At 50.3% G+C, this 16,012-nt stretch overlaps 2 protein-coding genes across 2 annotated transcripts; one reads left to right on the top strand and one right to left on the bottom strand.

Moving 5' to 3' along the window:
- The first annotated feature begins 1,380 nt into the window (after positions 1 to 1,380).
- Positions 1,381 to 2,467, top strand: LOC135829300 (collectin-46-like). The gene is made up of 2 exons (XM_065341703.1): positions 1,381 to 2,152; positions 2,445 to 2,467. Exons 1-2 carry the CDS (start codon positions 1,381 to 1,383, stop codon positions 2,465 to 2,467), a joined length of 795 nt encoding a protein of 264 aa, XP_065197775.1.
- Positions 2,468 to 10,476: 8,009 nt separating this feature from the next.
- Positions 10,477 to 15,579, bottom strand: LOC135829299 (uncharacterized). Its single transcript, XM_065341702.1, has one exon. The coding sequence runs from the start codon at positions 15,577 to 15,579 to the stop codon at positions 10,477 to 10,479; it is 5,103 nt and encodes a 1,700-aa protein (XP_065197774.1).
- Positions 15,580 to 16,012: the final 433 nt, after the last annotated feature.

The following is a 16,012-nucleotide window of genomic DNA, read 5'->3' as shown; positions in this document are numbered from 1 at the left end:
CCGGGGCAGTCTCCCTCGACACTGACGAGCAAGTGATGAAGGTACGTCTTGCTGTTGCTCCAATCATCTGCATCAACGTGGAACCCAGATGTTTTCATCGTGCTCTGGACGCACACATGGCACTTTCTATCACGGAGCTGAAACAGCTGACTGAGAGCTTCACATCATTATGCAGTGTCGTCGTCCAACAAGACGATCAGCTGGTAGAGACCTTCCAAGAAGTCTTTAATGAACTGCCTTCTTTATCACACAGCTGATCATTCATTCTTATTCTATCCTATACTATCCTATACTACTTTCTACGTCAATACCTCATGATACAAATTAAAAAAAAAAACTTCTAAAGAACAAGTATGGGTGGTGTTGTGTCGAGTAGTACGTCCACGGAAGAGTGCTGCCTTGCCTCTTCGGACTCTAGTATCCCCACTGCTACTACTAGTGGAGAATGGGTTGCAGGATGTGAAAAGAATGGAATTGGGAAAGATGAACCAGGGTGATCTCATGTGAACACCATCAATGAATGCGTCATTCATGACAAGATCAATCATGTCAAGGTTACATCATCTGTTTTTGGCGGGCTTGATGGTGATTGGTTGACAACTTTGCATTTTCAACCCACCCCATTCTGACTTGTATAAATATGCATGCTTGACATGCAGTCGAGTCATTCCTTCACCCGATACAGTATTGATCAGTTGCCTCGTGTCTTCGCATTCTAGGAAATGAATTCCCTTTACGAGAGATGGTTTCACGTTGCAAAGAGTCTTAACGGATCGGCTGATCACAAGACTCACGAATGTCAGGTGTGTCATCTGCTAGTACGAGTTGCTGACCATGTTCTTGCAACATACGCAAAGGATGAAGGTGAATGCTCGGAGACTCGTCATGCCTTTGCCATTGACCATTTGTTCGTTCGTGATTCGACATTGTTTCACGTGTGGACATCTGCTAAACATGTCGCTATGAAGAGACCTGACATTCTCAGGTATGCTGCGAGCTTTACTGTTGGCGATGGTGATCGTGAACAAGCTGAACGACTTGAAAGTTGCATATGCGGCATCATGGAAGGTTTATGGAGTCATGCGTCAAACGACGTTGTTGCCCTGGAGATGACCTTGGCATATTCAGTCACTCTGTTGGACATGCTGGCACGGAAAGGCGATCGTGCGAAGGTGTTGTTAGCACGAGATTTCCTCATGAAACACATTCATGAACAATCGAGGAGGAGGATGAACGGTCGACTCATCAACACGATGACTGTGGCTCTTGTTTGTTGTGCATTACCTGTTGTTTACCTGTTCTTATGAGCATCATAAAGATTTATTTGAGAAAGAAAATATTTCCTTTCATAATTAGTACAGTGTGTGTGTGTGTGTGAAGATGGCGTACTGGGCTACGCATTTCCATAGGAGTGATGGTGATGAGGCCTCCCTCAAACACATGCAAAGCATGCGGAATGACATTATCGAGATGCAATCGGTTGTGGGGAACGAAGACACCGAAAACACCTTGGTTCATGATGTGGAGAAACTGAAAGAGGAGAAAGCCGATGAGAGCAAAGTGGAAGATGTGGAAAACAGATCTACGCGCTACACAGATCAAGCCATAGCAACTGATGAGCTGCACGTTAGAACAGACGGATCCGTGTCCATGGATGCTAACCTCGACATGAACGAACATTCAATCTGTAATTTGGCGTACGACGATAGCTCTTTGACATGTGCTGTCCCTGCCGGTTGGGTCAAGAATGAAATCCGTCAATCCTCATCGAGATTGCAACACGACATCGACGCTGTGCGCAAGATGAAAGGTCCTCGTGGTGATCGGGGATTGGGATGGCTTAGTGGAGGTGGCATGCCGCTGAACTCTGTAGGGAGAAATGGTGACTTCTACCTCGATGCAGCCACGCTGATCGTGTACAAGAAATTCAGCTCGAAATGGATGGCTTTCGGTCGGCTTCGTGGACCAAGAGGTGAAGCTGGTCCACGTGGGGAACGTGGATTGATCGGTCCTGAAGGTGAGACTGGACCTAGAGGAGGCGATGGACAAGGTGGTGAACGCGGTCAAAAAGGCGATCAAGGAATACCTGGTCCAGAAGGTCCCAGAGGTAAAGTTGGACCACGTGGAGAACGTGGATTAGTTGGTCCTGAAGGTGAGATTGGGCCTAGAGGAGAAGATGGACAAGACGGCTCACAAGGTGAACGTGGTGTTCAAGGTGATCAAGGAACCACAGGTCCCGTCGGTCCCCAAGGAACCATCGGTGCAACCGGTCCTCCAGGAAACAGAGGTCCCGTGGGCCCCCAAGGAATCGTCGGCCCCATAGGTCCTCCAGGAGCCAGAGGTCCCGTGGGTCCGCAATCAAATCAGAACCTATCCTATCCGTTTCATCTACTACCTCTCATTCGGAGAAACGCCTACCTCTACATATACTCTCATCCTAGCAGATTTGAATCCGTCGCCAGGGTGAGCAGAAACAGATACAGAGGGATAAATCTCGTTGACTTGAAGGACAAGAGAATCAACGTGAACAGCATCGACATGTTCCGAGACGGTCACTTCTACCTCAACATTACACAACCCAGCCAAGTTTCCATTAGAGAACGATTCGTCAATCTGTTTCACGACAACATGTCTTTTGCAATGTTCCAAGTAATTCAAGTGGACGCACCTGACCCTAGAAACATGGCATTGAAGGCATTCGATATCGATACTGTCGGAAATTTCAGCTTGGATAGTTTGTACGTGTTGTTCACTGCCACCCACATAAGTGGCAACTACTTCACGCGTCCCGGCTATTCATCATTCAACATACCCGTTTCGTCTTTAGCGAACCAATTATTGGTGGCTTTGGATAAACCTGTGTCGAGCATGACGGATCTCTTGGGTACAAAGTGTGTCATAAGTTACGCTCGGAATTCAGAAGGCCTATTCACTCTATACGTAAACTCCATTTTGATACATTCCAACTTAGACACTGTCCCATTTTCCAGGACCAATGGAATCGAAGATTGCAATTATAGCATTGGTGGTACTCAATTCTTCAACGGCACTTCATCAAAGTTGTTCTGTCATTTGCACTTTGCAGAGAGTTTATCTTCTCATACAATCCAGCGCATCCACACAGAACTCATGACACACTACGATATATGAAAGTGCTACTTTGATTGTACATAATATATAGCACACATGCTACACTACATTCTTGAGATGAAAATGAAAAATAAAACCTATCTATAGTGAGTGTCATCACAACACCAGAATGTCTGTGATATTGACAGTGGCGAACAACACGTCGGGCGTGAGCAGGGGATTGCACAAACCGAACTTTACTCTAAATGTGAAGGAGCTCGATACGCGTGATAAAGTCCTGCATGTTGAATCGGCTCAGTTTGAAGTACACTTTGAGAACATAGACGAGGCAACGAACAAACTCTATGTGGTACATGGTGTAGAAGAAGAAGAAGAAGAAGAAGAAGAGGATAGACTTTCCATCAAGACGGGAACATACAGCGATGTAGACGATTTGGCGTCTATTATCAATGCCACTCTGAAACGAGCAGGACACGGAGACATTGTGTTTTCCTACTCTCGTCACACCAGCCGCATAAGTGTCTCGGTACCCAGGAATAAACGGTGCTTGTTGAAGAAGGACTCACCCGCATTGGTGCTGGGTGTGGGCACTATTCTCAAGCCATACACGATCGAGGGATCTCACACGTTCCCGTTCGCTGTGGATCTGACGAAAGGCAGAAGACTTGTCCTGCTCTACACCGACCTCATTGGACCTGCTGTGGAGTACGAAGACAATACTGATTCGAGGGTGCTGAAGACTTTTCTTATTCAAACCCTCAACGGTTTGAATAACTACGTGTTCGGGAAAGAAGACAAACGACTGCTGCTTCCACACGAAAACGTGACTAGCATTTCGTTCTGGTTGAAATTCAACACCGGTGAACACATTACTTCCGGATATCCCGTCTAATCTGATGGGACCTCCACAGCAAGCCATTTCCACAGCGCTGCACACCAAATCCAGGATGCCCTCAGAAACCGGCAAAGACTGCCACTCACGTTTCACTACTGCCTAGTACTGAATCCTACCTGACTTCTTGACACGACTCAAACTTGCCAAAGTCACTAAATCAACGTCAACTACAAAAATCAAGCCACATATCTGCAACGTCACGAGGGTGCTGGCAAAAGTCCTGCTGCACGGCGGCGGGCTTCGCCCGCCGCCGTGCAGCCCAATACGTGGTTTTTTAACGTGATTTTTTGGACTTTTTTGGACTTGGGGCAAAATTCTGCACACTTTCGCGTGTTTCCATAATACGACAAGTTGCGCACGGTCTGCTCACATTCAAATACAGTGCTGCCAACAAATGACAGCATGCAACAAAAAAATCTTTCCTTGCAAGGGCACATTTTCGGCCATAACTCTTGAACGGCTGGTCGGATAGGGACACAATTTTCAGAGAATTTGCAGCTATTCATGCTCTTTCAACTGACGTAGCACTCAATCTGAATTTACAAATTACTTTTTTTCAGCGAATTTTGGGTAGTCTGCCACCTTTTAAGGGGGCAGCCTACCCATAAATTTCATATGGCATTCAAATGACCGTAACTTTGGTGTTTCTCAGTGGATTTGAGTGAAATTTTGACCACACACTCCTGCCACTATGCTGGCCCTCAGGACATGATTTACAAGTTCTTGCGCCTCACTGACAGGCTTTCCAGGCCGGAAAAACTCAAATTTCCGGCATAGTGCCACGGTGTGCGAGCCACCCAGGAGCCAAACAAATGCATTTACATTTTTTTCACATTTTCGTGCCCATTCTGTCCGTGCGCGGGACCCAAACCTAAAACAAGTCCAGAAGCAGCCATGGGTGGTGGGGTAGGGCCCCTCAACGTGGCCCTGGAATCTGTCACAACGGAACGAGTGGGCGTTCTCTCGCGGACTCCCACAGACCCAAGTCAATTTTTGAATTTTTTAGGTTTAGGGTGTGCTACGAGGTCGTACCTTTGATACAACATCCAGTGCTGGGACCTCCACAGCAAGCCATTTCCACAGCGCTGCACACCAAATCCAGGATGCCCTCAGAAACCGGCAAAGACTGCCACTCACGTTTCACTACTGCCTAGTACTGAATCCTACCTGACTTCTTGACACGACTCAAACTTGCCAAAGTCACTAAATCAACGTCAACTACAAAAATCAAGCCACATATCTGCAACGTCACGAGGGTGCTGGCAAAAGTCCTGCTGCACGGCGGCGGGCTTCGCCCGCCGCCGTGCAGCCCAATACGTGGTTTTTTAACGTGATTTTTTGGACTTTTTTGGACTTGGGGCAAAATTCTGCACACTTTCGCGTGTTTCCATAATACGACAAGTTGCGCACGGTCTGCTCACATTCAAATACAGTGCTGCCAACAAATGACAGCATGCAACAAAAAAATCTTTCCTTGCAAGGGCACATTTTCGGCCATAACTCTTGAACGGCTGGTCGGATAGGGACACAATTTTCAGAGAATTTGCAGCTATTCATGCTCTTTCAACTGACGTAGCACTCAATCTGAATTTACAAATTACTTTTTTTCAGCGAATTTTGGGTAGTCTGCCACCTTTTAAGGGGGCAGCCTACCCATAAATTTCATATGGCATTCAAATGACCGTAACTTTGGTGTTTCTCAGTGGATTTGAGTGAAATTTTGACCACACACTCCTGCCACTATGCTGGCCCTCAGGACATGATTTACAAGTTCTTGCGCCTCACTGACAGGCTTTCCAGGCCGGAAAAACTCAAATTTCCGGCATAGTGCCACGGTGTGCGAGCCACCCAGGAGCCAAACAAATGCATTTACATTTTTTTCACATTTTCGTGCCCATTCTGTCCGTGCGCGGGACCCAAACCTAAAACAAGTCCAGAAGCAGCCATGGGTGGTGGGGTAGGGCCCCTCAACGTGGCCCTGGAATCTGTCACAACGGAACGAGTGGGCGTTCTCTCGCGGACTCCCACAGACCCAAGTCAATTTTTGAATTTTTTAGGTTTAGGGTGTGCTACGAGGTCGTACCTTTGATACAACATCCAGTGCTGGGACCTCCACAGCAAGCCATTTCCACAGCGCTGCACACCAAATCCAGGATGCCCTCAGAAACCGGCAAAGACTGCCACTCACGTTTCACTACTGCCTAGTACTGAATCCTACCTGACTTCTTGACACGACTCAAACTTGCCAAAGTCACTAAATCAACGTCAACTACAAAAATCAAGCCACATATCTGCAACGTCACGAGGGTGCTGGCAAAAGTCCTGCTGCACGGCGGCGGGCTTCGCCCGCCGCCGTGCAGCCCAATACGTGGTTTTTTAACGTGATTTTTTGGACTTTTTTGGACTTGGGGCAAAATTCTGCACACTTTCGCGTGTTTCCATAATACGACAAGTTGCGCACGGTCTGCTCACATTCAAATACAGTGCTGCCAACAAATGACAGCATGCAACAAAAAAATCTTTCCTTGCAAGGGCACATTTTCGGCCATAACTCTTGAACGGCTGGTCGGATAGGGACACAATTTTCAGAGAATTTGCAGCTATTCATGCTCTTTCAACTGACGTAGCACTCAATCTGAATTTACAAATTACTTTTTTTCAGCGAATTTTGGGTAGTCTGCCACCTTTTAAGGGGGCAGCCTACCCATAAATTTCATATGGCATTCAAATGACCGTAACTTTGGTGTTTCTCAGTGGATTTGAGTGAAATTTTGACCACACACTCCTGCCACTATGCTGGCCCTCAGGACATGATTTACAAGTTCTTGCGCCTCACTGACAGGCTTTCCAGGCCGGAAAAACTCAAATTTCCGGCATAGTGCCACGGTGTGCGAGCCACCCAGGAGCCAAACAAATGCATTTACATTTTTTTCACATTTTCGTGCCCATTCTGTCCGTGCGCGGGACCCAAACCTAAAACAAGTCCAGAAGCAGCCATGGGTGGTGGGGTAGGGCCCCTCAACGTGGCCCTGGAATCTGTCACAACGGAACGAGTGGGCGTTCTCTCGCGGACTCCCACAGACCCAAGTCAATTTTTGAATTTTTTAGGTTTAGGGTGTGCTACGAGGTCGTACCTTTGATACAACATCCAGTGCTGGGACCTCCACAGCAAGCCATTTCCACAGCGCTGCACACCAAATCCAGGATGCCCTCAGAAACCGGCAAAGACTGCCACTCACGTTTCACTACTGCCTAGTACTGAATCCTACCTGACTTCTTGACACGACTCAAACTTGCCAAAGTCACTAAATCAACGTCAACTACAAAAATCAAGCCACATATCTGCAACGTCACGAGGGTGCTGGCAAAAGTCCTGCTGCACGGCGGCGGGCTTCGCCCGCCGCCGTGCAGCCCAATACGTGGTTTTTTAACGTGATTTTTTGGACTTTTTTGGACTTGGGGCAAAATTCTGCACACTTTCGCGTGTTTCCATAATACGACAAGTTGCGCACGGTCTGCTCACATTCAAATACAGTGCTGCCAACAAATGACAGCGTGCAACAAAATAGTCTTTCCTTGCAAGGGCACATTTTAGGCCATAACTCTTGAACGGCTAGTCAGATCGGGACACAATTTTCAGAGAATTTGCACCTATTCAAGCTCTTTCAACTGACGTAGCACTCAATCTGAATTTACAAATTACTTTTTTTTCAGCGAATTTTGGGTAGTCTGCCACCTTTTAAAAGTGACTTGTCCAGTTGGCCGCTAGCGCGCTCTACATGTATAACGAAACATCTACAGTAGCAAGGGAAAATGTGGAAAATTGGCAAAAAGGTCGGGCCAATGGCATACGCGATTAAAGTCGCACGCAGTGAGTCGTACAATACTGTGCCTCCAATCACTGGATCCATTTTTGATTGGACTCAGTTGTACGAATCCCCGCTCCACCGACATTCAGGGAATCTCAATTCACAGGCCGGCCCTGATGCGCTTACCATAGGCGACTAACAGTAACTACTGGTGCAGAAAGCTTTTATACTATCGTTTCGATACTTCAGTGTCAGTGATGACTAAACGTCTTGGCCATTCTAAACCCAATGCACAATGGACATCATAATACTGTACTGACACCAAGTTCACACTATTTTTACAAACACTGCTAATACACATCCGGTTACCAGCGTGTTGCTAGGTGCAAAGACATTACCATATATGGTCACTGGAGTCTGGAGTGAAAGAATCTGATGATGTCGATATCCTGGAGGCCTTGGCACGGGAAAGAGCTTGTTGTGACGGCCTGGGTGGAGGATAATCGGACAGAATGGGACGACATCCATGCACAAGTACTGCGAAGAACATGTACAGTACACTCTCACCTTCACACAATCATGGCGATTTCCTTTTTCTGTGCCCTGTTCTGTGGCTGAGTGTGTCAGTCTTGTAGTGAACTAACACACTACAGCCCTGCCTCAGTTTGTTACTTTGCCTGACGATTGATAGATTCAAGAAACTGAGTATTTGCTTTCTCCATCAACCACCATGATTCCACAACGGCGCTCACCAGCCAACCTTGACAAGTAGTTGCCACAGAAGGTTTATCTTACTTTTCCTCAGCGCCCAGGTCAACACACTTTCGTCAACACCGGGTTTCCGCACACAATCGAATCACAGTTCAGTTTTACTCCACTCCGGAGAACACAATTATTCAGACCCATGGAACATAGGAAAATCACAACAGCTACAAACTTTGTAGAATCTAGAGCTCAGGTCCAACACAACAAGAACCAAAACATTACCACCCGGCCAGCAACATGTGCATGCGAACAACAACTCACAGAACAAAAGGCACATGCTTCCAAAACCAATACACACTCCGGCCCGGCCGGCCCGTGTCGCATATGCCAGCGATACATGCATAAAAGGAAGTACAGTGAGAAGGAAGTAACGCAGGTCACATGAAAGCGCGTAGCATTCCCACGTGTAAGCTAACACGCACCACAATCACGTATCACAGGCACAGGGCCTAGGCCTAGGGCCAGGGGACAACTACAAACTGTGCACTACGCACACATTCAAATACAGCTGTAGACACGCACTGCATAAATCTACAAGTACTCGTACAAACTGTGCAGGTCAGCGACACCTGCAGCATCTGCTGGAACAATGGCACAAGGGAGTACTAAGAGTAAGAAAACGTAACATTCCCTCCCTCATGAGCGAACGTGGGAAAACTGAGCGAATCTAATGCCTATACGATATTGGGCAAAACCGTAACTTGATACACGGCATTAACAACGGCGAGCATGCCAGTTAATGTCACTCATTGAGATCACTTAGCCGGACTTCGGCAGAGGCTGGGAGAGTCACCTTGACTGCTGACGGTTCCACATCTAGGGGCACCAAGAGGTGGACGCTGCGCTTGTACACCTTCCCTTTGACCTTCACGTCCACTACGCGCACCTTCCCGTCCTTTCCAGGATACGTAGCGACCACTCGGCCAAGCGGCCACTGAGTCCTTGGGAGCGATTCGTCCAGCATCATCAGGATTTTGCCGACTGTAACCGATGCACTATCACGGTGCCACTTCCTCTCCAAATTGGCTCGAGCAACAATCTCGCGGAGCCACCTCTTCCAAATGCGCTTCATCAGATCCTGAAGCAACTGCCAGCGACGATGCAGACCCCCCTCCGGGGTTGCTTCCAACGCTGTTGCAACTCTCGAATGGCCAACCAAGAAATGCAAAGGCGTTAGCGGCTCCAGGTCTTCACTTTCCTCCGAAAGCGTTGTCAATGGCCGCGAGTTGATGAGAGCCTCGGCCTGCACCAATACTGTCTGGAGCTCTTCTTCAGTTAAATCAGCCTTGTACAGCACAGTCTGGAGAACTTGCTTCATGGAGCGCACGATCCGTTCGAACACGCCGCCGAAATGAGGAGAACGAGGCGGATTGAATTTCCACTCAATCCCTTGGCCTACATACTCCGATGCGAGGTCGGCATGGTCAAGCTGGGCGACTGCCTCCCTCAGCTCTCGCTCTGTCGCAACAAAATTGCTTCCATTATCAGTAAGCAACATCTCGGGTGTGCCGCGACGCTTGCAGAATCGCGTCAGGGCCATCTTGAAGCCAGTCGTGTCGAGAGAGGTAACCAGCTCCAAGTGACACGCTCGAGATTGCAGACACGTGAACACTGCCACATACCTCTTCTCTTGTGTACGTCCTCGACCTCTCTTCACTAGAAATGGTCCGGCGAAGTCCACAGCGGTGCGGGCGAATGCCAGAAGTGGTCCTTGCGTGCGGAGGTCTGGGAGAGGACCCATCCTGGGAGTGGCTGGTTTGCGCCACACCTTCTGACATCCCACACAGTGGTGCCGATGTGACTTCACCATTTGCTTGCCTTTCACAAGCCAGTAGTGATCGGCGAGATTGGACAGGATGTGATTCGTGCCAATGCTGTGTCGGCATCGCTCATCCTCTCTCCGAATGATCAGCTCTGTCACTCGGTGTCGAGGTGGGAGAATAATTGGCGATCGAAACTCAGATGCCAAGTGGTGCTCCCACTAACTCTTAATACGGGGTATCCACTCTGTTCGTCGATGCGCGGTTGCAACTTGAGAAGAGGGGCACTGCTTGGCAACTCCTTCCCTTTTCTCAGCGTGCTGGTCACTTCACCATAGCTCTCATCTTGCGCACGCATGATCCAATAGTGCTCCGCTCTTTCAAACTCAGCTGGTGAGAGCTCGGGCACGGCAACCTCCTTGCTGTTCTTGATTGCAATCTTCACACGGGCGTCGCTGAGCGTTAGCTGTGGCAGTCGGCTCTTGCGGCGATTGTGTATGGCACGCATGCACCAAGCCGTGACCCGCACAAGACGGCTCCACGAGGAATAGTTGTTTGGACTTAGCCGCAACGGTGGTGACATCATTGCCGTCATCGTGATTTCAGGAGTCTTGAGCATTTGTGGTAGCTCCTTCGGCACAGCTATCCTGCGATCTGGCCATTCGCTCTGTTGCTGTGCCAGAAACGTTGGTCCATGCCACCACCTGCTCTCCTCTGCCAGCTGTGTGACTGTCATCCCACGGGTGGGGAGATCCGCTGGATTTCTGACTCCGGGAACATGACGCCAGTTCCGTGCCATAGACTGCTGTTGGATCTCCGATATCCGGTTGCCGACTTCCAGCTTGAACTTTCGGCTGGGTGATCGAATCCAATATTGGACATTCATGGAATCGCTCCAGTAGTGGCTGTCGGCTGCTCTCACACCAAGAGTTTCGCTAACGTACGTCCCAAGACGCACACCCAGGACCGCTCCCTGCAGCTCTAGCATCGGAATGGATCGACGCTTGATCGGTGCTGGTCTTGCCTTGGCCATCACCAGGGTAACCTTCGCTGTACCATCTGGTCGCTCTGCTCGGACGTATGACGCAGCGGCGTAGGCCCGTTCTGATGCGTCGGTGAACGTGTGCACACTCAGACCCATCGACGTTGTGCTATCTTGAAAACAGCGATCAATGCGTAGCTGTGTTAGCTTAGGCATCTCAGCAAACCATTCTTGCCAAGCTACCGCCGTCTCTTCAGGCAGTGGGTCGTCCCAGCCGAGCCCCGCAAGACATAGTTCCTGGAACAACAACTTGCTCCTGATGGTGAATGGTGCTAGTTGCCCTCTGGGGTCAAACAGTGATGCCATGCGACTGAGGACGGTGCGCTTCGTGCACGCAGCGGATGTGGGTTCCTGATAGTGAAACGTGAAATAATCTTCGCTGACCATCCACGTTACGCCCAGTGCCTTTTGTGAGGGCTGTCCAGACGACTCTTGTGCCGTTATGGACTTAGACGTGGCCGGCGCGCGGTGCTCCGGTGGAATTGATTCCATCACTGCTTCACTGTTGCTCAACCACTTCCGGAGATGGAAGCCGCCTTTCTTCAGGAGGTCTTGTAGCTGAGACCGAAGACGCATTGCTTTCTGGTCGTCAGGCAAGGACTTCAACATGTCGTCGACGTAGAATGCCTTGCGAACTGTGTCACTGACTGCTGGGTCGTAGTTCGCTCCGAAACGCTCGGCCGTCTCCAACAAAGCTCTGCCTGCTAGGTATGGCGATGCACGGATGCCAAACGCCAACCTGGTGAACTCATAGGCCTTGACTCCGTCCCCGGTCTTCCAAAGAAATCGGTGATATCTGCGATCTTCAGGCTGTAGTGACACCTGAAGGAACATCTCCGACACATCAGCAATCAGTGCCACGGGGTGCATGCAGAACCGGATCAGTACTGTGACGAGGTCATTCTGCAGTCGCGGCCCAGCGTACATGTGTTCATTGATGGACGTGCCGTTGAAGCGAGCTGCAGCATCAAACACAACACGGACCTTAGTTGTAGCCTTGTCTTCGCGGACTACTGCGAAGTGCGGCAGAAACCATTGCTCACGGCCACATTGCTGGACTTGATCAGATGTCAGCTCCTGAATGTACGCCTTCTGTAGGTACTCCTCTAGCACCTTTGCATAGCGAATCTGAACGGTTGGTCTTCTCTCTAGAGACCTCAGTAGCGAACGCAGCCGATCCTCGGCCTGCACTCGGTTGCTCGTGATCTGAGGACGCGCTCCATTCTGCCAGGGAATACCGACAACGAATCGACCATCTGCGTACCCTAGCTGCTGTCGAGTCATTTCCTCAGCATGGCGTTCGTCAGGTGACAGGTAGCTCTCAGCAGACGGTTGCATGCCGACCGCTTCCAAGTCCCAGAAGTTACGGACAAGCGAATCGAGACCTGTCTGTGTTAGTTCCAGGGCATGATGGGTGTGCTGGACAGAGCTGTCTTGTATGGCTGAACCGAAACAGACCCATCCCAAGGGTGTGCGCCTTGCAATGGGCTCACCTGCCTTGCCAATCCGTTCTTCCTGTGCACTGTGCAGTGCTGCTGAATTTAGCCCGATTAGGATGTCGATGGCGCGTTGATTGCTTGCAGCAGGGAAATCAATGTCTGCTAGATGTGGCCACTGGTGACGCAGACGGCTCCAATCAGCAACGTGCACGTCGCTTGTGATCTTTGGCAGCACATATGCCTCAACTTCTGATATCTCCTGGCTGTCATATTGATGAAGGGACAGAGACACCACCTCTCGCTCGCCTGAGAGAACTTGACCACCTAGCACACCAACATGCACTGGCTTGCGCTCTCCTCGCAGCCGTAGTCGGTGTGCAAGCCTCTCTGTGACAAAGCTGCATGTTGATCCAGAGTCAAGAAGGACGTTGGCTGTGGCAGTCACTGTTCCATTAGCGACCCTCACCGGTATCGTCATGAATGAGGTCAAGCCGGCCTCGTCGTCATTGGCTGGCTGGGATTCGCTGTTCACATGGTGGCTAGCCTCTTTTCGCGTTGGTGGTGATGGTGTAAAACTGCCTTGTCGTTCACGGTGCAGTAAATGATGATGCTTGCCTTGACACTCTCGGCACACCGCTGCCATGCAGTCTCGTGCCCAGTGCCCATTTCCCAGGCAGTTGACGCATAGCCGTAGGTTCCGGATCGTGTCATTTCTCTTTTGCACGGGCAGACTCTTGAATTCGCCACAATCTGCAATATGGTGTGCACCCTCGCACTTACCACAGGCATGGCTGTTGTCTGCATGCTGTCTTTGCTCTGAGGCAGCTTGCTCTTTTCTGGAGTTGCTGCGGCTGCTAGAAGCGACCAAGTTACGTTTCGGCCCAGGCTGTGACGAGTCGCTTGATCGTGGAGTCCCAGGACTGGAGATAAAGGCGCGCTCCCTGACTCCATATTGCCTGCTGGGCAACGGCCGATTACTCTTGTTTTGGTGCTCCTTGGGCTGCAGTGATACTGGTGGGCGGTCTCCCAGGCCAATTCGTTCCTCAACACGCATCTGCTTCTGGACGTGTGTTATTAGGAATTGCGAGAATGCCTGTATGTCACAGCTGGAATCATCATAACGATCGAAGTAGCGTGCCAGGAGCCGTCGAGGAATCTTCCGGGTTAGCGCCAGGTATAACTCTCTGCCTGGCTGCACCTGGACTGCTTCCATGTTAAGCAGGGTATTGCGGAGCCGAATGGCGAACTTTTTCAGCTGGCTGACGTCACGCTCATTGGTCAAGACTGGCCACTCCATGAGCTCTCTTTCCTGGTTGTTCAGCTCTCGGTCTTGGCCACCGTACCAGCGTTCCAACTCGGCCATGATTGCTTTATATGCGCCAGGTCCATCCAAGACATCAGCAATCAGCTCTTCTGCAGAACCATCAGCAAGGGCCTCCCTCAGATGCGCAAGCTTGTGGTTCTCCGACATCGCGTAACTGTCGTCAATCAGCCGAAGGAAACGCTGCCGCCACTTCAGGTAGCTTTTCACCTTCCCATCAAACTTGGGGAGCTCTAACGCCTTCAGGTGACTGGTAACAGCATAAGGCGAGTTCCATGGCATGAATCCAGGCGATGCCATCTGGTGTCCAGGTAGTGCCAGCTGAGGTCCAGGCAACAGTGTTTGCTTCGCTGGTTGGAACGGCACTGCTCCAGGGTTGAGTGAGAGTGTCTCAGTCATGGCACTGCACAGTGAAGCTGCTTGCTCGGCTTTGTCCTTGTTCTTCTGTTGTTTTTCCGATTTTTTCTTCTTCGGAGTCATCAGTCTTCTCGGTGCAGCGGGGCTTGGCTGGGCCTGTCCACTTGCTTCCAGCAGCATTGGACGCACGGCGCTACCAAGCACATGGACTTGCTGCAGCTGCTGCTGCCGTGGCGGCTGTGACGGCGGCTGCTGCTGCTGCTGTGACGGCGGCTGCTGCTGCTGCTGTGACGGCGGCTGCTGCATATGTACTGGCTGGGTAGTGCAGGCAGCTCCGCCTCTGGACGCAACTCCTGCGTTGGCCAGAGCACGTGTAGCAACACGCCTGGACGCAGGCCCATAGTGACTAACAGCACTACTATCAGTGTGGCTGTTATCACTTTCACCACTACTGGCGTTAGTTGTAGTTCCAGTAGTTGTAGAGTCACCAGCAGTGTCACTACTTGAGGCGCTACTGGATGACACATAGTGGTCTGACTCTTCAGACACACCGTCAACGACGTCCGGGACATTCTGCGATAGCTGAGCAGCTGCTGTTCCTGCTACCAGTGTATTCACATTTTCAACACTGGTGCGCGCGAGTGGTAACGGAGGATCAGTCGTAAACCTACTACCGGTAACTGCACTGTCCGACTCCGCTCGTGGTGGCATACAAGATCGCAGAGTCGCACTTGCGCCGTCACGACTTCGTTGGAAGACCACGTCCCCGTCCGAAGCAATTTCTCTACGAGGCGACGGGCTAGCTCCTGCCGCCGACTCGTGCGCAGATTCTTCTTCGGAACGAGCTTGCTCCAAGGCTTGCCGTTTCTGCAGGACAGCTAACTTACTCTGCAGAACTTGTTCCTGCAGTGCAGCAATCTCTTCTGCCACTCGCACTTCGGCCTCTGCCCTTTTTCTGGCCACTCGAGCTCTCTCCAATTCTACGAGTTCAGTGCTCCCAGGACTGGCACGAGTACTCCAGCGCTCACTTCCAGAAAATCCATATCGCCTGGGTTCCTTTCCTTTCGTCGATCTGTGGCTGATACGCCGCTCCTCACTCATGGCGACGACTCTCAGCAACCACGGAAAGGCAAAAGGATCCCGTCGGAGGTGCCAGTTTATGTTACTTTTCCTCAGCGCCCAGGTCAACACACTTTCGTCAACACCGGGTTTCCGCACACAATCGAATCACAGTTCAGTTTTACTCCACTCCGGAGAACACAATTATTCAGACCCATGGAACATAGTAAAATCACAACAGCTACAAACTTTGTAGAATCTAGAGCTCAGGTCCAACACAACAAGAACCAAAACATTACCACCCGGCCAGCAACATGTGCATGCGAACAACAACTCACAGAACAAAAGGCACATGCTTCCAAAACCAATACACACTCCGGCCCGGCCGGCCCGTGTCACATATGCCAGCGATACATGCATAAAAGGAAGTACAGTGAGAAGGAAGTAACGCAGGTCACATGAAAGCGCGTAGCAT

Source organism: Sycon ciliatum, chromosome 13, assembly GCF_964019385.1.
Source record: "Sycon ciliatum chromosome 13, ocSycCili1.1, whole genome shotgun sequence".
Taxonomy (NCBI): domain Eukaryota; kingdom Metazoa; phylum Porifera; class Calcarea; order Leucosolenida; family Sycettidae; genus Sycon; species Sycon ciliatum.
The sequence above is the reverse complement of the archived record's forward strand: the minus strand, read 5'-3'. Positions and strand labels throughout refer to the sequence as shown.